Source organism: Mytilus californianus, unplaced genomic scaffold (genome assembly GCF_021869535.1).
Source record: "Mytilus californianus isolate M0D057914Y unplaced genomic scaffold, xbMytCali1.0.p SCAF_7, whole genome shotgun sequence".
Lineage (NCBI taxonomy): Eukaryota > Metazoa > Mollusca > Bivalvia > Mytilida > Mytilidae > Mytilus > Mytilus californianus.
The window spans coordinates 50,968,030-50,992,885 of NW_026262723.1; the positions used below are offsets into that span (position 1 = coordinate 50,968,030).

The following is a 24,856-nucleotide window of genomic DNA, read 5'->3' on the forward strand; positions in this document are numbered from 1 at the left end:
TAGTAAAAAAGATTTAGTCTATCAGAAATACATATTAAATTATGATTTGATGATAAATTTAAAAAGTAAAAGATCATCAAAAACATGTTGTTTGAACTAAAAAACGTGAGCACACAGGCCTGAAATTTAATAATGCCTACAAATTCTTCAAAAATGCTAAAAATATCATTGATACTTTTATCTTATGTTCATTTTAAGTTTTTTCTTGAAAAAATAACGTGAAAAGAATTACTGAAATAATTGTGCTTTGTTAACGTACACGGATTTTACGTATCCTTCTCTGGTCCGTTTTTTGCCATTGTCAAGTCAAAATCCAGTATTAGGAAAAAGTGTTTTTTAAAAGGGAAAATAAAGTTTATGACAGCGTTATTTTGCATTAATAGAGAGTCTAAGGCAGATATTAGTATGCTGATGTTGCACTCTTCAAATGATGCACTGCCTATGTTACAGTATACGTCAGAACATCAAATTTATATCAAAAGTCTGAAGTTTAATATCGTTTTTATGTCAATCATTGTTAAGATGCCCTAATGATTACATTGAATGTCTATTGTTACTAAGTCCGATTGGCTCAAATATTTTTTGGAAGCCCTGGCTGTTATATATTATTCCATTTAAGGAAATACCAATTAATCATAAAATTATTTTTAACAGTTGCCCATCTTGTACTTTTGATAGTATACATTAGCCATAAGTTTATTTAAAAAAATTTTACTCAGTATACTGACTTACCTGTAACACAAAACAAATGTAAGATATGATGATCCCCAAACTTCCACACAGTATACAAGATGTCAATATTGCTAGTATGAGCAGTATAACTTTTATCTTCTCACAAAAAGTAAATAAAAGGGATGGAATCCTGCAAAACATGAAAATATCTATCTTATTATTTATTCCTTTCATGGGGTTCAAATAGCTTTTCTTGCCTATCCTGACCATGATCAGAATAATCTTTTAAAAAAAAAAATTTCCTGAAAATTATCATTCATCTTGATATGACCAACTAGAAAATATATGGAATCTTAATAAATGGCAAATAATATACATTTGAACATTATCAAATGGCAGATGCTTGGATGACCCCTGAATACTAACCCTATATATCATTCAATTAACCTTACCATGACTAACAAGAAAATATATAGTTTAGGGGTGGGGATCTCAACCTTTCTCAAAAATATTTGAACATTCTCAAATGGCAGGGTTTGAGGATGATGCATGAGGACTCACCCGGTATTTCATTTGTTATAAAGAACATTTTTCATTCATTAGATTCTCCAAATCTTTTATGGTTTTTGTGTTATTTGAAAAAAAACTAGTAAATTGACGATGTCAGGAAGGGCCCTGCATGCACATTTTTGTGTGAGGCACAGAAACAAATAATTTATTCCCATACATATAAATAATTTAATAGGGTTTCAATTTTCATAGACTTTGACACAAGGAACTAATCCATGATATGTTCAACATAAATATCAAACTTTTATTTTTTCATGTATCATAGCAGCCATTTCAAAAATAATGGTCAAAGGTTAATTTTTCTAATACCCTCTCATTACAATCAAGGTTAATTAGTTGTAAATTTACCTGTTCAGGTGACAGGTTAACTTATATGTACCAGACATAGATCGGTCTATTTGAAGTTAATTTCATAAATCTAATCGGTTTGCATCTAATTAATTTAGTCAAAAAGATTTAAATTATCAATAAAATGCTCCGCTGGGCGCAGCTTGATACGACCGCAGAGGTCAAACCCTGAACAGTTGGGGCAAGTATACAACATTCAAGCTTGATACAGCTCTGAATTTGGATTGTGATTAAATATTTGACACAGCATAGGTTTCTGACACAGAATGAATGTGGTCTAAGAACTTAAAAAATTTTAATTTACCAATTATGGTCCGTTATCCAAAATCTAAATACATGGTTAGATTCAGCATATCAGGAAGAATCCAAAGAATTTAATTTTTGATGAAATCAAACAAAGTGTAATTTTGGACCCTTTTGACATCAATGTGGACCAATTTGATAATGGGGCCCAAAAATCAAAATACATGCTTAGATTCAGCATATCAAAGAACCCCATATATTCAATTTTTGTTGAAATCAAACAAAGTTTAATTTTGGACCCCAATTTCAACCAAGTTGAAAACTGGGCCCATAATCAAAAATCTAAACACATGTTTAGATTCAGCATATCAAAGAACAACAAGAATTCAATTTTTGTTAAAATCAAACTAAGTTTAATTTTGGACCCTTTGGACCTTAATGTAGACCAATTTAAAAAACAGGACAAAATTAAAAATCTAAATACACGGTTAGATTTGGCATATCAAAGAACCCAAATAATTCAATTTTTGATGAAATCAAACAAAGTTTAATTTTGGACCCTTTGGACCTTAATAAAGACCAATTTAAAAAACGGGACCCAAAATTAAAAATCTAAATACACGGTTAGATTTGGCATATCAAAGAACCCCAATAATTCAATTTTTGATGAAATCAAAAAAAGTTTAATTTTGGACCCTTTTGACCTCAATATGAACCAATTTGATAGCGGGGCCCACAAATAAAAAATCTAAATACATGGTTAGATGCAGCATATCAAAGAACCCCATATATTAAATTTTTGTTGAAATCAAACAAAGTTTAATTTTGGACCCCAATTTGGACCAACTTAACTAGAGGCTCTCAAGAGCCTGTGTCGCTCACCTGACTCTACTTTGGTTTTAGAAATCATGTAAAGATAGATAAAAATCATAACAGATACCCAAATAATGATTGAGGCCAAATTTGGATTAATATTTAATAAAATATCCTGGTGGCCATCTTGAACAGTAAATCGGCAACAAAGTAGCCACACTTGGTCAGCACTTCATAAGGAACATTCATGCCATGTTTGGTTTCATTCCATTCAGTGGTACTCTAAAAGAAGACATTTGTATGTATTTCCCATAGGGTCCTATGTTAAACTAAACCCCACCCCCCACCCCCCTAGCGGCCATCTTGGACGATGGATCGACTGCAAAGTAACAACACTTGGTCAGCACCTCATAAGGAACATTCATGCCATGTTTGGTTCAATTCCATTCACTGGTTCTCTAAAAGAAGACAATTGTATGTATTTCCCATAGGGTCCTATGTTAAACTAAGTCCCCCGCTGTCGGCCATCTTGGATGATGGACTGACTGCAAAGTAACAACACTTGGTCAGCACCTCATTAGGAACATTCATGCCATGTTTGGTTTCATTCCATTCAGTGGTTCTCTAAAAGAAGACATTTGTATGTATTTCCCATAGGGTCCTATGTTAAACTAAGTCCCCCGCTGGCAGCCATCTTGGATGATGGATCGGCTGCAAAGAAACAACACTTGGTCAACACCTCATAAGGAACATTCATGCCATGTTTGGTTCCATTCCATTCAGAGGTTCTCTAAAAGAAGACATTTTGTATGTATTTCCCATAGGGTCCTATGTTAAACTAAGTCACCCACTGGCAGCCATCTTGGATGATGGATCGGCTGCAAAGTAACAACACTTGGTCAGCACCTTATAAGGAACATTCATGCCATGTTTGGTTTCATTCCATTCACTGGTTCTCTAAGAGAAGACATTTGTATGTATTTCCCATAGGGTCCAATGTTAAACTAAGTCCCCCGCTGTCGGCCATTTTGGATGATGGACCGACTGCAAAGTTACAACCCTTGGTCAGCACCTTATAAGGAACATTCATGCCATGTTTTGTTTCATTCCATTCAGTGGTTCTCTAAAAGAAGACATTTGTATGTATTTCCTATAGGGTCCTATGTTAAACTAAGTCCCCCGCTGGCGGCCATCTTGGATGATGGACCGACTGCAAAGTAACAACACTTGGTCAACATCTCATAAGGAACATTCATGCAATGTTTGGTTCCATTCCATTTATTCGTTCTCTAAAAGAAGCAATTTTTATGTATTTCCCATACGGTCCTATGTTTAACTAAGTCCCCCGCTGGAGGCCATCTTGGATGATGGATCGGCTACAAAGTAACAACACTTGGTCAGAACCTCATAAGGAACATTCATGCCATGTTTGGTTTCATTCCATTCAGTGGTTCTCTAAAAGAAGACATTTGTATGTATTTCCCATAGGGTCCTATGTTAAACTAAGTCCCCCGCTGGCGGCCATCTTGGATGATGGACCGACTGCAAAGTAACAACACTTGGTCAGCATCTCATAAGGAACATTCATGCCATGTTTGGTTCCATTCCATTCAGTGGTTCTCTAAAAGAAGACATTTTTATGTATTTCCCATAGGATCCTATGTTAAACTAAGTCCCCTGCTGGCGGCCATCTTGGATGATGGATCGGCTACAAAGTAACAACACTTGGTCAGTACCTCATAAGGAACATTCATGCCATGTTTGGTTTCATTCCATTCAGTGGTTCTCTAAAATAAGACATTTGTATGTATTTCCCATAGGGTCCTATGTTAAACTAAGTTCCCCAATGGCGGCCATCTTGGATGATGGATCGGCTACAAAGTAACAACACATGGTCAGCACCTCATAAGGAACATTCATGCCATGTTTGGTTTCATTCCATACAGTGGTTCTCTAAAAGAAGTCATTTGTATGCATTTCCCATAGGGTCCTATGTAAAACTAAGTCCCCCGCTGGCGGCCATCTTGGATGATGGATCGGCTACAAAGTAACAACACTTGGTCAGCACCTCATAAGGAACATGCATCCCATGTTTGGTTTCATTCCATTCAGTGGTTCTCTAGAAGAAGTTCAAAATGTAAAAAGTTAACGCCGACGACGGACGACGGACGCCAAGTGATGAGAAAAGCTCACTTGGCCCTTCGGGCCAGGTGAGCTAAAAACTGGGCCCAAAATCAAAAATCTAAATACATGTTTAGATTCAGCATATCAAAGAACCCCAAGAATTTAATTTTTGTTAAAATCAAACTAAGTTTAATTTTGGACCCTTTGGACCTTAATGTAGACCAATTTGAAAACTGGACCCAAAATTAAAAATCTAAATACACTGTTAGATTCAGCATATCAAAGAAATAAATGTGGTCAAAGATTTAAAAATCTAATGCGCCAGACAGTGCAATTAAAGATTACTTCTTGAAATTTTTCAATATTTGAAATTTGAAAAATGTTTAAAAAAAGAAATAGAAATATTGGAAAACCCCCCTTTCAAACTTTTTGAATCTCTCTAGGAGCATTAACTATCAAACTCAATTCCTTTGCAACCATAACAGTCCATTTAAATACATCATAAAGGTATTAAAATAGAAAATGACATCATAGTCATGGCTAAAAATAAACAAAAAACCTTAATCAGCAACATTTTACAGTATTATCTAAAAATAAAATTCCTTTGTAACCATAAAAGCCCATTCAAATACATCATAAAGGTATTAAAATAGAAAATGACATCATAGTCATGGCTCAAAATAAACAAAACCCTTCATAAGCAACATTTTATATTGGCAAATTTCCAATGGAGTTTATTATACTAAAGTTATTGGCAAATTTCCAATGGAATTTATTAATACTAAAGTTATAGGCAAATTTCCAATATAAATAATTTAAAACCAGTGTAGCTGAGATATTCAAATGAGTTTGAATTACAACCCCAATAAATTTGCAACCATAAAAGCCCATTTAAATACACCATAAAAGTTTTAAAAAATTAAATACATCATAAGGCTATTAAAATAGAAAATGACATCATAGTCATAACTAAAAATAAACAAAAAACCTTCATCAGCAACATTTTATATTGGCAAATTTCCAATGAAGTTTATTATACTAAAGTTATTGGCAAATTTCCAATGGAATTTATTAACAATAAAGTTATTGGCAAATTTCCAATATACATAATTTAAAAGCAGTGTAGGTGAGATATTCAAATGAGTTTGAATTACCAACCTTACACTGCTTTTAAATTATGTTTTGTACTAAAGTGATTGTCTATCAACCTGGAAACCCTTGTTTTCCCCCCTTATTCCTTAAAGTTTTGAGCCATAACTCCCCAAAGCCAATTCTTACTTTCCAATGGAGTTTATTATACTAAAATTATTGGCAAATTTCCAATGGAATTTATTAACATTAAAGTTTTCGGCAAATTTCCAATATACATAATTTAAAAGCAGTGTAGATGAGATATTCAAATGAGTTTGAATTACCAACCTTACACTGCTTTTAAATTATGTTTTGTACTTAACTAATTGTCAATTAACCTGTAAACCTTTGTTTTCCCCCTTTTTTTGCCCCTTATACCTTAACAGTTTGAGCCATAACCCCCCAAAGCCAATTCTTACCATCCTTTGTGGTATGGAAACTTGTGGTATAATTTCAGATAGATCCATACACCATTCCACAAGTTACTGTCTGAAAACTAGAAAAATGCTTATTTGGGCCCTTTTTTGGCCCCACATTCCTGAGCATATCAAAGAACCCCCATAATTCAATTTTTAATGAAATCAAACAAAGTTTAATTTTGGACCCTTCGGAAAATTTTAAAGAAAAAAAAATCCCCCCCCCAAATTTTTTGAACCCCTTTATGATTCATCACCCCAAACTCAATCCCAGCCTTCCCTTTGTGGTATGGTACCTTGCAGTACAATTTCAGAGAGATCCATACACTTGAACACAAATTATTGTCTGGAAACTAGAAAAATGCTTGTTTTTTTGCCCTTTATTCCTAAATGTTTAGGGCAATAACCCCCAAACTCAAACCCAGCTTTCCCTTTGTGATATGGAACCTTGTAGTACAATTTCATAAAGATCCATACACTTACACACAAGTAATTGTCCTGAAACTAGAAAAATGCTTGTTTTTGCCCCTTTTTTGCCCCTAATTCCTAAAATTTTGAGGCAACTACCCCCAAAATCAATCCCAGCATTCCCTTTGTGATATGAAACCTTGTGGTACAATGTCAAAGAGATCCATACACTTACACACAAGTTATTGTCTGGAAGTTACAAAAATGCTTATTTTTGGCCCCTAATTCCTTAACTGTTGGTACCATCACCCTCAAAATCAATCCCAACCTTCTTTTTGTGGTATTGAACCTTATGGTGCGAAAACCAATGTGTCTTGGGACGACGACGACAACGTCATACCAATATACGACTGCAAAAATTTTTTGTAGTCTTTAAAAATACAAATATAAATATGATTTGATGAAAATTCTAAAATGGTAGTTATATAAAGGTTTTAAGCGAAAAATCATTAGAACCACGTTGTTTAAACTAGTAAATGCATGCGCATGTGCAGTTGTTGGATTTAATTATGCATCTGAATTCTTCAAAAATGCAAAAATTATCACTGATACCTTTATCTATCATTCATTTCAAATATTTTCCTGAAGAAATAACGTGGGAAGAGCTACTTAAACTCAATTGTGCTTTGTGTTAGGTGTCAGACCACCAATTCACCCACTCCAATTTAGAGCGTATGTAAAAGTAGCCATTCCCTGACAAAAAATAGTGCTTTTGATGTCATTGTTTACTTAAACTAACCAACAAATTTGCAGAAATGAAACTTTTGGTGAAAGAGAAATATAGTTAGACCATACTTGTCCATGAGTTTGCATTAAAAATTGAGGATTAATGTGTTCCATAGTATACTAATTTAAGATTTCCAGAAAACCAGGGGTTATTTTTAGTACCGTACTACTTGGTTTTGTATTTTCCATTTATAAAAGGATACAACTCGAGAACAGTGAAAGTGATGCCACCCAAATTCGAACAGACATATGGAAGTGCATAAAGAGGGACAAGGGTAAACCTTAACACCCCTTTTGCCTAACGGCAGGGTATAAAAAAGAGGCTCCTTCTGATTGTTTTCCCTTATTTCAATCAGTTTAAGGGAACAAATTCCTATTACAAGTGTGACAATTTGGCCATGTTGACTTACTTGTAGATCTTATTTTGCTCCTAAAAGGGTCAATTGACAATTCGTCCATGTCAACTCATTTGTAGATCTTATTGCTCTGGTTATTTTTACTATTTAAAGTTTCTGTCTATCTGTTACAGTTTTCATTATAATAACCAAAAACTAAAATTAGCAAACAAATTACATTTCAATGGCAATAACTCCAAAATGGGTACGGTAGTCCAATTTTTCTGAAAATTTTGCAGGAGGTAGACCTTTACATGTTGAGATTGCTCTTACTGCTTTAGTTTTTGAGATATAAGCCAAAAACTGCAATTTATCCCTATGTTCTACTTTTAGCCACTGTTGCTATGTTCATTAATGGATCAAATCCCTGGATATAGTTTTTGCGTGAACCCCTCATATATTGGTGAGTTTTGGAGGCATCTATGGGCCATTCGATATCCTAGGAAACAAGATTCTTGGAACGTCTCAAACAGTTTCGATCATTTAAACAGGTAGTTGTTTATGTCTTTGATACAATCCCTCTATGGATAGGGTACCACGTGACATTGTATAGTTCAACAATCGAAGTTCATTTGTAGATCGGAATATAAAAAAAAATAAAGACTAAATTGCAGTAAAAAATCATTTACATATTGGCACCTATTTGCCTTTTGGCAGAATATATGTGTTTTTAATAATACGAAATAATCAGAATGTTAATTAAATATCAAGTATAATGATAACGCAATTATATAATTCATGCTTTGAGACAATCCCTGTGCGCATTTAGTGTGTAGTATTTTATACAACGTGCTATTGTGTATTGTGCATTGTGACAATAAACCTGGGAATAGTATATATACAAATATATTATGTCTCAGAATAAACTGATTATTTCTAAAAGTTTACCACGTGACATTATGTACTTCACAGCCCGGGCAAATGTCTGAAAGCAAGCCTGAAGAAAATTAACAAAACAATATTTCTGTTATAAATATTTATCTTAGGTCGGAAAGCATAATTATAATTAAACAAAACAATATTCCAGTCAAAATATTTATTTTTATTAAGATACACTAACAGACCAAGAAAATATTAAGTTTAAACTGAGACTAAATTTGTCATTAATAGAATATAATGTATAATGTTATATTATGTCCGAAATGTCTGAACAGTGAATACATTTATGAAAATTATATGCAACATATGAGCACCAATTATCAGGGATGCATACACGTCAGTTAGTTAAATTCAAACTGTAGTGAATGAAAAAAAAAATCACAATGATTTTAAATCCTTGCATCTCACAAAAAATGTATTTAATATTTTACAATAATCATTTAATTACTACATTAATTCAGAGACATATATACACATGTGTATACATGTCTCTGGTTAATTATTTAATTTAGTTTAAGCATGGTTTTATTAGTCTCTGCTAATATTTTGTATAGCAATATATTCATATAATGAAAATATAGACTCGGGGTAGAGATTGATTAAATAAATAAAATGTCCATCATTAAAAACATGATGTTTGTTTTTATTGATATTATAAATTTTAAATTTTCGGAAATTATTCATTAACAGGATTGTATGTTGATTAAATTTCAATTCTTGTTTTTAATAGTTTAACTTTATAGCATCTTAATCTTTTCAATATGATGCGATTTTGAAAATTGTGTATTCATTGTGTTGACCAGCTTTCATACATCCTTCTTGGTTTATTGACATTATATTACACCCTGTTCACACGATACATCGGTTTGCATTCACACAAATTTCGGATAAAATGGCCATGAATCCGGAGTCAAAACACTTTAGGTAGGTAGTTTGATATCTGAATTCAACTAGCATTAGATTTGAGCCTAGAATAAATGTACGTGATGACGCAAATGCTTATTGTAATCCAAAGTATTAGTGCGTATGCTTTCCATTTACTATTTCTTGCGCTGCGCAAGAAAACCATGTGCATGCATAAATATTAATTTCACTTGAGGACTGTAAATTTTTGCCTTTCTCATCTAAATTCAGGACACGGCAGTAAGAACTGGACATGTGACGTTGAATCATGGTTATCATAAGTTAAGGTATTCTGACCTCTAGCTGTTTCTCTTTTCTTTTTCTTTTTTTTTTTTTTTTTTTTTGGGTGACTGTCCTATTATAAACTTTACAAATTTCGAAATACTAAGGATTTTCTTCCAAAGGAATAAATATGTTACCTCAGATGTATTTGGCAAAACCTTTGTTTCGAAATTTTGGGTCTTCAATGCTCTTCAACCTTGTCTGCGATTTTTTATTTAAGCGTCACTGATGAGTCTTTTGTAGACGAAATGCGCATCTGGCATACAACATTTTAATCCTGGTATCTATATATACATTTTTATATAAATAAGTCTAAATTGAAAACAACGTTCAAACCTATGACTGCATTGGATAAAAACTGCAGTTTAACAGAAGCTTGTTTATGATCAAAAACTAGTATCTAGAAGAAATTTTGTAAAAATTTATTTCCTGTTTTTCCGTATATTACTTATAAATGGACTTAGTTTTTCTTCCAGTTAACATTACATACAGTCTGCAGTTAAAGTTTTTAAAACATTTATTAGATTCATAAACCATCCTGGATTTTTACCAAACTTGGATAAAAGCTTCTTACAATCAAAAGATAGTATCTAGAGGAAAATTTTTAATAATTTTTTCCCCATTTTTGTTGAGCCTGCGACTAACAGCAAAAGTAGGCGAGACATTGGGTTCCACCGAACCCTCACAAATTTTTCTATTTATTGACTTTCTTACTATTATTGAGGTCTATTATAACATTAAACCTGTGTTCTAAAATACTATGATTTACCATCCAAATAAAACTGCAGCAACCTTACTGATGATGTTCAATGCCATGATTAGCAGGTAGCAATGAACATTGACAACACCCAGGGATATGATATATAACATCAATGGTAATGTTGCTGAATATAAACCACTCTTGGTCAGTTCTCTACCGTCTTCTTGCGGTAGTCCAAACCTGGTTATTAATCCTTCAAAACTTTCATTGCTGTAATTATAAATACAAATGTAAATTAATCCAAAGTCCCCTTCTTCTATAGTCCCTGTAGATCCTCACCAGAAGCCAGTAGTTTGTACATTGCTACATAGATTTTTTTCTGCTGATCATCTGTGCTATAAGTTTCTCTCTACCTGCTATAGTTTCTACAAAAAAAAACTATCTAATATAGTTTTAAGATAATAGCAAAAAATCACCAAAAAATTAGGTAAAACTTGTCATTAAAGGGCAGCAACTCCTATAAAGAGTTGTCAACCAGTTCAGTTCTAATTCTTTGAAGATAATTCTAGTCATTCTGAAAATTCTGTCCCAGTCAGAAATTCACTACTTATTGATTGATTGATTGATTGGTGTTTTATGTCACTTTCAGCACTATTGGCTATTTTGTGGTGTTCAGTTTTTATTGGTGGAGGAAGCCAGAGTGCCTGGAGATAACCAACTACCTTGGCAGGAAAACTGACAGATGGGTGCTCCTGCCACATGCAGGGTTCGAACTAACAACCTCAGTGTTGACAGGCTAGTGATACAGTAGTTGAACTACTCAGACCACTCAGCCCCTTCAATATAATGGTTGCAAGATAATACATCAATGAGTGAATGTGGTCAAGTTTGGTTCTAATTGGCCCGGTAGTTTCAGAAATGTTTGTAAAAGTTAATGGATGAAAATATGTGATGGAGACAGATGATAGAAGCCAAGTTATGAAAATGAGTAAAAATCATCAAGAGCATTAATATTCCAGATAAGAAGTAAACTGATGATTTTAAACATGTTGACCTATTTCTATATTTTTGTTCTGCTGATCATTTTTGCCTTTTACAGTTTCTTGGTATAAATTGTTGATGCCAAAAAACACAAATAAACAGCCATGCCAAGAGCCCATGATACACCCTTATTATGCATATAAAAATTGTTGCAAGAATACAATGGATATTTATTAAGCATTTAATCAGAAGCAAGTAAAATGGCTCTGTAGAAAAAAAAATGCTTTAGGATAGCGTTAGGCATAAAAATATTGCTTCAAATATGACTGTTAAAAGTCCCAAAAACTCTGGAATGCAAAAGTTTTCAACTAAAAAGCAAATCTACATTCACAAATCCTAACTAGAGGCTCTTAGTCTTATTTTGAGCCTGTTTCACTCACCTGCATCTTCAACTATGGTCACTTTTTCATAAAAATCTTCATGAATGGGCAATAACTCTATGAAGAGTTAACTGACAATTTTAGTCATGTTGACATATTTATAGATCTTGTCCTGCTTTTTAAAGTTCCTATCTTTATTGTATATACATGTATCATACTTTTTAAGATAAAAGGTTAAAACTAAAAAAAATGGTTAAAATCATCTTTAAAGGGCAATAACTTCATTAACGAGTCGACCTTAAGATTTCAGCTGTTTTGCTATTCAAAGTTTCTATATATCCATTATTATCCTGCAATTGACCTTTCTACTTAACAAATACAGGGTGGTAGATAACATATACAGATAAAAGTATTCTAGACGTTTGTAGTCTCCTGGTATCCTGCTTCTGTTGTGAGCAAACAGTTATATTCAAATTACTGTTTATGTAATAGTTCAATTTGGGTCCTCAAAAACTCCTCATTGCAGTCTGCGTTTAAGTCATGTCGATTTCATTCAACAATAATTTGGATGGGGAAAAAACTAAAAGTTTAAGCTCAATGTTAAATTGCAGGATAAAAACAATGGGTGATCGGACAAATATTTTAAACTAGATACCCAAATGATGATTGTAGCCAAGTTTGGTTAAATTTGGCTTAACAGTTTCAGAGAAGATTTTGTAAAAATTAACAGACCAGGACGAGGACGACAATCACCAAGTGATAAGAAAAGCTCACTTGGCCCTGTGGGCCAGGTGAGCTTAAAATGGATAAAAACAATTGTTCAAGGCCAATAACTGATGTTAGCAGTCAATTGACAATTTCGGTTATATTGACTTGTTTGTAGATCTTCTTTTGCTGAAAATGTTTGCTTTCCCAATATGAATAAATTTAGTCTTTCAAGGGCAATTACACCTTTAAGAGTAAAGATGGAAAGACGGAAGGACGAACTGTAAAGGGTAACACTTAATGCCCCTGTTGCCTACGAAAATTTTTATAGGAGATAAAAAACTTGCCAATAATTTTTATACCATGTCAGATATGCTCTAACTACTTAACTTGGTTGTCTCATTTTTCTGAAAATTCTACAGTAGATATTTCTTGACCTACTTTAGTTTTTGAGATATAATCCAAAACCTGCATTTTACCCCTATGCTCTATTTTTAGAAACAGTGACCATGTTTGTTGATGAATCAATCAATTCTAAACAAGATACCCTATGAAACATTCTGGTAAAGTTTGTTAACCTTTAGCCCAGCAGTTTCAGAGATTTTTTTTTTTAAAGTTTATGATGAGGGATGGATGGAGACCCAACCAAGTGATGTCAAAAGTTTGTGAGCTTAAACGAACAGCTGGTTACAACAAAATCTGAGTATTGCTGCTTGCGGAGTGCAAGTCCTTGAAGGTACATGTATCATTTGCCCTGATTAACCAGTGCTTTACTGATGTCATGACTTAGCTTATAAATTTTACTTATTTAATACATTATGAAATCACATTAAAAGTAATGTTACAAATTCCTCTGTAAAACTGACTTGAAGGATTTGGCTGTTTGTTCTCTTTAGGCCCATTGTCTTTAGCCTCAAACATTTTTTTGTTTCAAGTGAAACGTGATGAAGATTATTTAAGAAACATATTTTACTTGCACACTGGAATCAGTATCAAACCAAATAATTTCAATAAATGCACACAAAAAAAGAAAAAAGAACTTACTTAAGAATGAAACGGAAAATAACAACAACTGGTAAGATTTTAAATGGAGCTCCAAATGATGCAATAGCCTCAATGATATCAGGACATTTTCTTTCTGAAATAAGATCAAACATTTCTATGAGATCCAAAACATTTCTGCCAATTATTAGCAATCTTCTTTCTGAAACAAACATTCAATTACCTGTAAAAATATGAAATTAACAAAAGTAAATTGGAAAATCCTGCACCAGCATCATTATGAAAAAAGTAAAAATATGATAGAAGGCACAACATTCTCCCACACCCATGTTTGAGTATTTCACCCAAAATGTGGTTTAGAAACCCCATTCAAGCAAAAATTGAGAAGGGACTTCCTTGACCCCGCCTAACTAAACTGTCCAGGGGAGGGGGGGGGGGGCAATTTGACAATCCTTCTACTGAATAAATAATCAGGTTTTACCGCTTATATTATTTGCACCCCTTATAAACCATCACTTTAAGGGCCCATAAAAAACTAAAAAAAAAAAAAAAAAAAAGTAAAGGCTCCAAGGAGATTATCTAGCATTTTTGCACAACATTGAGACAATGATTGAAAGTCTTTAAGGTCAAGATTTTATAATAGATATCACATGAACTTTACATTATCAAGATACATGAAAACAAGTTCATATAAACGCTGCAAGACATATATGTGCACCTTCCATTAATTCCTTACACCAATACTTATTGCTAATAGAATCTGAGAAACAGGAGTAATAACAAAAAACTTACGTTGACCTATGATTCATGAAAATGACTTCTAGGATAGAACCCTAACAGACTAATATGTACACCCTACAATCATTGCACACACCAAATATAGTTAACCTACAGCTTATAGCATCTGAAAACTGACCATTTCTCTGAAACTTATATCATTGAGCAATGAACCATGAAAATATGGTCAAATAAACCCTGCCAGACAGACATGTACACCTTACAATCATTCCATACACTAAATATAGTTAACCTACTGCTTATATAATCTTAGAAAAGGACATAATCACACAAAACTAAACATGGATCAATGATCCGTGGATATGAGTTCAAGGTCAAGATGAACCCATTTAGAAGAACATGTCAACCTTACAATCATTCCATACTATAAATATAGTTGACATAATGATTATAGTTTATAAGAAAAGAACCTGATCACAAAAACTTGAAGAGTTGTCTCATTGGCAATCATACCTCATCTTTTTATTTTTATATGTACACTTTACAATCATTCAACACCAAACATAGTTGACCTACTGCTTATAGTATCACAGAAATAAACTAAACTTAACCACTGATTTATGAAATGATGTCAAGGTCAGATAAACCCATTCTGGTGGACATAAAGACCTTGCATAGCTCCCACATACCAAAAATAGTAAACCCTATTACTCATAAAAGCAAGAAATTCATGTGATAAAAAAAATTAAAACTAGAGGCTCTAAAGAGCCTGTGTCGCTCACTTTGGTCTATGTGCATATTAAACAAAGGACACAGATGGATTCATGACAAAATTGTGTTTTGGTGATGGTGATGTGTTTGTAGATCTTACTTTACTGAACATTCTTGATGCTTACAATTATCTCTATCTATAATGAACTTGGCCCAGTAGTTTCAGTGGAAATTATTTTGTAAAAATTTACAAAATTTATGAAAATTGTTAAAAATTGATTATAAAGGGCAATAACTCCTTAAGGGGTCAATTGACCATTTTGGTCATGTTGACTTTTTTGTAGGTCTTACTTTGCTGTACATTATTTCTGTTTACAGTTTATCTCTATCTATAATAATATTCAAGATAATAACCAAATACGGCAAAATTTCCTTAAAATTACTAATTCAGGGGCAGCAACCTAACAACGGATTGTCCGATTTATCTGAAAATTTCAGGGCAGATAGATCTTGACCTGATAAACATTTTTACCCCATGTCAGGTTTGCTCTCAATGCTTTGATTTCAGAGATACAAGCCAAAATCTACATTTTACCCCCTATGTTCTATTTTTAGCCATGGCGGCCATCTTGGTTGGTTGGCCAGGTCATCGGACACATTTTTAAAACTAGATACCCTAATGATGATTGTGGCCAAGTTTGGTTAAATTTGACCCAGTAGTTTCAGAGGAGAAGATTTTTGTAAAAGTTTACGGACGACGGACGCGGGACGACGGACACGGGACGACGGACGCCAAGTGATGAGAAAAGCTCACTTGGCCCTTTGGGCCAGGTGAGCTAAAAACAAGTTGTTTTAAGCAGTCAATGAACCCTGAAAATGAGGCCAAGGACATTGGACATTTGTCAGATGGAAATTAGTATTATTAGGCATGAAACATCCAAGTCTTGTTCCTTCTGAAATATGAAGCTTTATACAAATAACTGACACTGTGGATGGATTGCATGTTTCACATTCTGCCTCTTTTATTGCATGCACAACAAAAATAGGGTTAAGCAATGATTTAAGGCAAACCACTCATTTTACAGAAAAATAATGATTTCAATCATATTGACTTTTTTGTAGATCTAGTGATGCTGATCATTTTGCTGTTAAAATTTTCAAGATATTAGTAAAAAAAACACTAAGTTGATTAAAATCATCATTTCAGGGTAATTACTTCTATATGGAGTCAACTGACGACTTCAGCAATTTTGACTTACCGGTATTTGTTATCGTATCTTTCTGATAATTGTTTGTTCTTTAAAGTTTTTTGTAACACAAACTTGTCATTTTTTCAAAACTACTAAAGTTTCCTTCAAATACATCAAAGACTCAAATGGCCTTGTTGTGCAGAATGTTTCTTAAATAATGGAGAATGCGGGAATGTGTCCATGGGACACAGATGATACCCCTGCTTGCATATCATATAAAGTTATAAAGGAACATAACTGAAGAACAGTAAAAGTGATGCTACCCAAATTTGTACTTTATCTGAGTTTTGTGGTAATAAGTATTGTGTATAAGTTTCATAACATTTGGTTGAGGCTAACTTATTAGTTAGAGAACGGAAACGAAAAATTCAGGAATTTTTATGTTTATAAAGGGGCATAACTCAAGAAAGGTACAAGTGATGCCACCCAATTTCATACTTGATCTGTATTATATGATAATAAGCATTATGTACAAGTTTCATAACATTTGGTTGAGGCAAACTAAAGTTAAGAGGACAGAAACGAAAAATTCAGCAGTTTTTATGTTTATAAAGGGACATAACTCAAGAATTGTAAAAGTAACGCCACCCAATTTCAAACTTGATCTGTATTTTGTGGTAATAAGCATTGTGTATAAGTTTCATAACATTTGTTTGAGGCAAACTAAAGTTAGAGAACTGAAACCAACTTTGGGACGTTCGGACGGACGGACGTACAGAAGGACAAGGGTAAGTTTTAATGCCCCCTCCGCTAAGGCGGAGGCATAAAAATAATTTATATATAAAAAGGAGATATCTCTTGTATATATTGCTTATCATGAGCATGCAGCTGTTAGTTTCTAGTTTTTCCAATAGCTTATAACCTCTGAAATATATAGTTATTCATTACTCATATTAGGTAAGAAATTCACATGAAAAACAAGAGGCTCCTAAGAGCCTGAATTGCTCACCTGGTAAATAAATATATGCCATTTTTATATATAATCAATTATGTTAATTTCGTAGAACTTGTTTTTGGTTACCATTTTTTCAGTGCACAGTTTGTACCTATCTACTATAGTCTTCAAGATATTTAAAAACACAAAAGTTAGTCAAAATTGTCATTTTGTAGCTTCTGTGTAGCTAACCATTTTAGCTATTTTATTTCTATCTATTATTGTTTTCAAAATGATAAAAATAAGTCAAAAAATTGTTTTAAGGGCAACAACAATCAAAAGAACTCATGCAATGACTTTGATCATGTTGGCTTTTTCTATATCCTGCATTGACGATCATTTTTTCTGTTTACAGTTTTTGTCTATATTTCATAGTTCTTGAGATAAGTGGCAAAAACATGAAAATTCCTCATCTAAGTATCATAACTCTTTAAGGAATCCTCCAAGTGTTTGCTTTGGTAACTTAGCTTTTTTGCTGCTTACAGTTTATATATATCATTCTTGAGATAATTGGCAAAAATATGAAATTCTTAAAGAATCATCACTTAAGGTCTATAACTCCTTAAAAAATTATCGAATGGTTTCATTCATATTGGCATTTGTGTAGATCTGGTATTGCTGATCATTGTTGCCTTTAATATAGTTTTTGTGTTAATAGCCAAAAACATGAAAATAAGTCATCTGATAATTTTGGCGCAAATAATCTGAGATTTTTAACCCTGTAAAATTTCTCTCTCTTTAAAGTTTTCAAGATATAAGACAATTAATGCATTTTACCCTTAAGTTCTATTTTTAGCCAGCGACACAATGTTTTTGTTCACTTAATTCAGGGAAAAATGCAAACTTTATTAAAGATACCAAAAGAATCATCACGCCAAGTTTGGTTGAAATTGGTTGAGAAATTTCCGAGAAGATCTTATGACATACAGGAAAATTTGTCAAAATTCTTGTTTAAGACTATAACTCCTTAAGGGGTCTTCCAATTGTTTAGGTGTATGTGTTTTTGTAGATCTAATATTTCTGATTATTTATTTCTGTTTTTAGTTTCTACCTCTCCATTATATTTTTTGAGATAATAGGCAAAAACACTAATATTCGTCAAAAATCATCAATTAGGGAGGTCATCCAATGGTCTCGGCAAAATCAGTTTTTTTGTAGATCTTGTAATGATGACCATTTTGTGTGCAATAGTTTCTACCTATCTAAATTAGTTTTAGAATTAAAAGGCGAAACAAGTGAAACTGCGAGCTACTGCTCACTGATGATACCCCCCGCCCAAATATGGATAATTTTAATAGTGTAAAAATATGTAAGTGTTCGATAAACAGGAAGTTGAGTGATGAATCTGAAAACGCATCATAGCTGACTTATATAAACCCTGAAACCAAATTTCAGAAATCCTTATGATGTAGTTCCTGAGAAAGATGCGACGAAAAATATTCATGGGACCGATGGACGGACTGACGGATGGACAGACAGACGGACAGACAGACAAAATAGTATACCCTACTTTTTTAAAGCAGGGGTATAAATATAAAATTAGCAAAAAAAATTAAAAATCAAGGAGTCTGATAATTTTGGTGCAAACAGGAAGTAGGGAGAACTTGACATTCTGAGAAAGTGTATGACAGATGACAAAAACAGACTCCAAGTGACCTAAAAAGCTATACTGTGGATTCATCATTATTCATGGGATACCAATTTTAGTGAATTTTTTTATAAAATTTACTTTTGAATATTATCTTATGATCATAAACAAGCTTCTGTCCAAGTTTGGAAGAAATCCAGGATAGTTTAAGAAAGTTATTAAAATTTCAAAAACTTTAACCACAGAGTGAATATTTGTGGACGTCTCCAACGACGACGACGGAATGTAGGATCGCTATGTCTCGCTTTTTCGACAAAAGTCGAAGGCTCGACAAAAATTCATTAAACTGGAACAAAATGCTAACTTGTTCTATAACTTGTCATGGTGTAAACAAAAAGTAAATATCATGTCAATATCTTCAAGCATGACTAAAAACAGAGTGGAAAACTGATTATATGAGTGACCATAACTCTGCACAAAATTATTAGACCGAAACAAAAATTTGAACTTGATCTGTAACTTGTCATGATAAAACTATATACCAATTATCATTCAATATCTTATAAGCATGATGAAAAGAACATTAGATATGATTAATAGTTCTCTAAAATTAGATATGATGTAATACAGTGTATATCTATTTTCAAATTATAATCAAATATAATTAATAGTTCCAAATTTTTTTCTTTCATTTGTCACAAACTAATATATAGATTTTTAACTTATCTATAAAATGTCAACAACTTTTATCTACACAATGTAATGTATTGAAATATATACATTAATAAAAATAGATTATTATCTAATTAAAGGATTTCTCTTCATAATTTTTTGTATATATATAGCATTCAGAAAATTAGTTTATACTAAATAACAAACAAACCTGCCAAAAAATTCTTCAAATAATTTAACAAAGAAGTCTTTTAAAAAATGAGTTATTTCCCTATGTACAGAAATATGGTTTAACATAGTACTCTAACATTAGATATGGTCCAGAGTTATGGTCCATAACTCTGGACTAAATCATCAGACCGGAACAAAATTTGAACTTGATCTATAACTTGTCATGATAAAACTATATACCAAATATCAAATCAATATCTTCAAGAACAAAGAAAAAAGTGTGGAAAGCTGATTTGCCGGACTGACGGATGGACAGATGGACAGACTGACGGAGTGCAAACCTAAAGTCCCCTTCGACTTCGTCGGTAGGGGACTAAAAATGTTAATTGGCATGCATTATGTTAACACCAAAAGGGCCACTCGTCTTGAGATAGCTCACTATACGGTATTTTGTTGACTTCATTGTTCAAAACCTAACAGAAGCTTCAAGACGAGGAACAGCAGAAACAGTAATAAGTGTTTAATTTCTTATGATTTTATAAATCAAAATGTTAGAATCAAAAGCATTAATCTTAAAGGCATAGAAGTTGACATGTGTAAGAAACATAAGTTGGAGCATCATTTATACTAAATACCGTTCTGAGTTTTTTTTTTATTAGGGAAAATAACACGCATGACATCCAGCCGAAAGTGACGTTTTGTGGGAATCGAACAATTTAACGTCACGCCAATAGTTAACTCCCTTGAAACAGTATCAGATGTCCTTAAGGTCCTAGCATCCTATAGTTTTTTAGAAGCCAAAACTTCATAAACAGTAACTAGAGGCTCTCAAGAGCCTGTGTCACTCACCTGTATTTACTGATGCTTTGGAAATCTTGTAAAATAAGGTTAAAATCATAATTAAAAGTATTAGATATTAAATATTATAATGATATCTAAGATAATAACAAAAAACTGCAAAATTTTTGTAAAATTACTAACTCAGGGGCAGCAACCCAACAACGGGTTGTCGGATTCATCTGAAAATTTCAGGGCAGATAAATCTCAATCTGATAAACATTTTTGCCACCTGTCAGATTTGCTCTAACAGATGTCTAAATGCTTTAGTTTCAGAGATATAAACCAAAAACTGCATTTTACCCCTATGTTCTATTTTTAACCATGTCAGCCATGATGGTTGGAAGGCGGGGTCATCTGACAAATTTTTCAAACTAGATACCCTAATAATGATTATGGCCAAGTATGGTTAAACTTTGCAATGAGATTAGTTTATCCTACCAGGGAGGAACAGGCAACAAACCTTATAATGCCAAAATGACGTCACGATCAAATTCAAAGTATTGTATCATTCGTAGAGTGATTGTTTTTGACAATAATCTTGACTATCGGTTAACTGGTTAATTGGTAAAGAAATTATCAGAGATCATCAGAGTAACCGGTTAGTAAAACTGTTCAATTTGACAACACTAGAAAAAAAGATACAAAAGACAAAGACACCAGGCAAGATGTGCGTTTCATCTACACAAGACAAATTAATGTTGCCTGAATCAAATCAGTCGGAAAATGTGTAAAAACAGGATGGTAAATCATACAACAATCAAACAAAAATAGGTTCACATTGCTAACTTGTGTGGTAGTGAGTTATTGTTTAGTGCAGTATTTCTGCACTTTCTGAAAAAGTAAAGAAAGAAGGCCTATACTTTTTTTCCATTTTTGGCCGGGTTGCACAACGACTTAAGGGTACTACACTCATAAAATGCCATTATATTTTACAAAGTATGTGTCAGTATTGTCTTTATGTATTATATATTGTGTATTGTAAAACTCATATGCTTGATATTTTATTGAATAAAATATTATTATTACGACTTAGCAAGTGCAAAACTGGATTAATTATGGTATGGTGATGTCTGAACCGGTTTGGTGGGCGGGGAAAAGTGGGTACTTATTTGCGTAACTTACTCTTACTACACTTTCCAACTCATGCATGTCATTGAAACTTCGCAGAAAGATTGAACGCATTGAAGCTGTGCATCTTCTATTAATGGAATTGCTCCCCCCATTTTTTTCAGACTTGTCAGACTGGGTAACTTGGGATTTTTTCAATAATTTACAAAAGACGGTACCTTTTTTGCGTTATCAGTTGCTGTACTAGTTTTGAACCAAGATCCTATAAAATTTGTGAACCTCCTATTCCCTAGTTTTCTCATTTTATTTTCCATATATATATGACCATTACCGTTTTTCCACTGTTTTAGAAATATTTTGTGCAACCCAGCCATTTGAGTCTTTGGTCCGTTTATATAATATAAAAATCAAACCCTATACTGCGCTAACAACAGCCTAACATCATAAACTAAAATCTACAATTGATATTGAAGATATTGTGTATTCCAATACAAGAACTGATGACAAAAATATGTACAACTGATGACGATGAGATAAATTAATGAGGTTGCTTCTAAACCCAAACAAATTAAGGCAAAATAAAATAATAATTCTTATAAAAAAACATTTCAATAGCAACTAGATGTGTCAGAATGGTCCCGCTCGCAAAATAGGCATAAAGCTCAATATGTGAAGGCTTTTAGAAAAAAATTCTGTAGAACTGTTATTTTCACAAAAATTTTCAAAGACCGTAAATTCAGCAAAAATATCAGTGGAGTGGAACCATACGTAAACTGGATCTGTACCTCAACATAGTAGACCATATACTAAAAATCAGCTCAATATGTGAAGGGGTTTAGAAAAAAGGTCAGGGGAAATAACTCAAAAAAAAGTATTTCGATTTTTCTTAAAATTTCAGGGTGGATACATCTTGTCAATCTGTTTATTTTTGCAATTTACACTTTTAACCTAGCTCCTACAGTTAAAAAAAAAAAACTTTGGCAAGGAAATGCCTAAAAAGATAAAAATCAACATTACAGGGGCAATAACTCCAAAACAGGAGGACAGATTTTTTCCAAATTCTTTTTTAGAGTAGACTGAACTTTGTGCTGACCATTTATACCCTGTCAGTTTTCGTCCAAATGCTATTATTTTAGAGAAATTCATCAAAACTCTAGTTTGACTCCCTAAATCATATTTTTAGACAGGACAGCCATATTGATTGATCAATCTAGACGAAAATCAAAGTGTTTATAGTAAACATCCTTTAGATGAATCAGACAAACTTTGGGTTCATTCCATTGAGCAGTTTCATAGATAATTTTTAAAGAAAATTTTACGGACAACAGATGCAAAGTGATGTAAAAGCCCAGATGGCCCTTGGGCCAGATGAGCTAGCAAGGTAACATTTCTCTTGAACTAAAATTCTACCCTATCTTTTTATTGAAATTCTAAGCAACAGTTCTTTATAATTTCAAATTACTTTTTTATTTGCTTAGATAACAAGCATTTCTGTGGTAGTCAGAAAAAGCAAGCCAACATCTGGTTTTTAGATCTGTAATCATTTAATTAAAAAATAACTTTTAAATAGAAGACTGTTGTACCCACCTCTTCTAATCTGGTGAAGCTGGAACACCAAACCCATCAATACTATGGCCAACATAAAGCTTGGAAACAATTTACCGTAGAATCTTATAAACTGAAATATATGAAAATAAGGTCATACAAAGCATAATATATTACTAAAGAGGATAGAAGGAAATAACAAAAAATATTGCATACTACATCAGACTGCCACAACCCACAGGGGGGTCTCTTCCTATATGAAGGTATATACATATGTGCCACTGGAATGGGTCCCTTTTTTGATATGTCAAATATATCAATGGGGTTCAATTTTACCGAGGAAATATATCAATAGGTTGTAATTGACCAATTGTGATATATCAATGGGTCATAATTTTTCAGTTTGTTGTGCAACGATCTTCACTGAATTTCCCAAACTCTTTTATGCATATAGGTACTATTTGAGCTGATAAATATATGAATGGGTTATGATTTCGCTGTGAAATATATGTATAGGTAGGGATTTCACAATTATTCAATATATGAATGGGGGGTGTTTTTTAAATCCCAGCTGCACAACTGTACCCAAAATCCCATGTTGAGACCCCCCGTGCCACAACCACCAACAACCAACTACTCAGAGAAAAATAGACATTTATACAAAAATTACCAACACATATGGTTCAGCTAGATGGCCTGAAGTATGAAAATAAAGCAAATACAAACAATTCAATGCAACGATTCATTAATAATGACATTCATTTCTCTTTAAAATAAATACTCAACTTAAGGCCCAGCGCAATAATTTAACTTCTGATGCAAATTCTTATGAAATTTTTTGACAATACACTTAAACATAAAATCAAGTATTGTACTAACTTTTAGGATCTTAATGATACATCTCACCTGTTTCTGAAAAGGGACACTTATTTCGTGTACCACAATTATTTTTTTATTAGGTTGATGTAAGTGTTTTTCACTGAATTTTTTAATTGGGGAAAAATCAATGTGTTTGCAAACCACTTTGCACCTAATCATAAGACTGCAAAAATGTGTGCTGGTTTTTTTAATTTGAGTTTTCTTATGAACTAAATAGAAAATGCTACAATATATAATGTGTAATTCCTAATAAAATCTTGAACCTCTTTTTGTAGTGAAATGCCAGATAAGATTGTCTTGTTTCTTTATATAAGGAATTAAATCTCAGCTTTGATGGAAAATGAAATTGTCAATTTAAAGGCATAGTGGGAGATACAAACACACGTACACCACATATATAAAAGAAATTCACTAGGCAAAATATAAATCTATTGAGAAAAGTATTTAAACTTAGGGAAATAAACATATGCTGTTATGGATAGATTGACCAATTATGCCTGATTAAATAACATGGAAGATAAGGTGATCAAACCATAATGTAATTACCGTTCCTACTCGCTTATTAGTCGGAAAATTGGGAGTAAAATTCATAATCCAGAGAGGGGGGCCGACTAATAGACGAGATCTAGCTACCAGAGGAAAAATCCAAGCTTGAGAAAAGTGGTCAGAGTGAATTTCCTGGTCAAAACTACGTTTTTGATTGCCAAACCTACATAAATCAA

General features: G+C 32.9%; 1 protein-coding gene across 6 annotated transcripts in view; it reads right to left on the reverse strand.

Moving 5' to 3' along the window:
• Positions 1-24,856, reverse strand: part of LOC127709698 (GPI inositol-deacylase-like) — a 283,867-nt gene that overhangs the window by 23,829 nt on the left and 235,182 nt on the right. For all 6 annotated transcript variants that reach the window (XR_007985716.1, XR_007985717.1, XM_052215342.1 and 3 more), the window contains 4 exons: positions 23,298-23,388; positions 13,781-13,874; positions 10,740-10,940; positions 733-862 (listed from right to left, as the gene is read on the reverse strand). Coding sequence is in view for 4 of the 6 variants with exons in the window: in XM_052215342.1 (XP_052071302.1) it covers positions 733-862; positions 10,740-10,940; positions 13,781-13,874; positions 23,298-23,388 (516 nt within the window). In the remaining 2 variants the exon portion in view is untranslated. The remainder of the gene's footprint in view (positions 1-732; positions 863-10,739; positions 10,941-13,780; positions 13,875-23,297; positions 23,389-24,856) is intronic.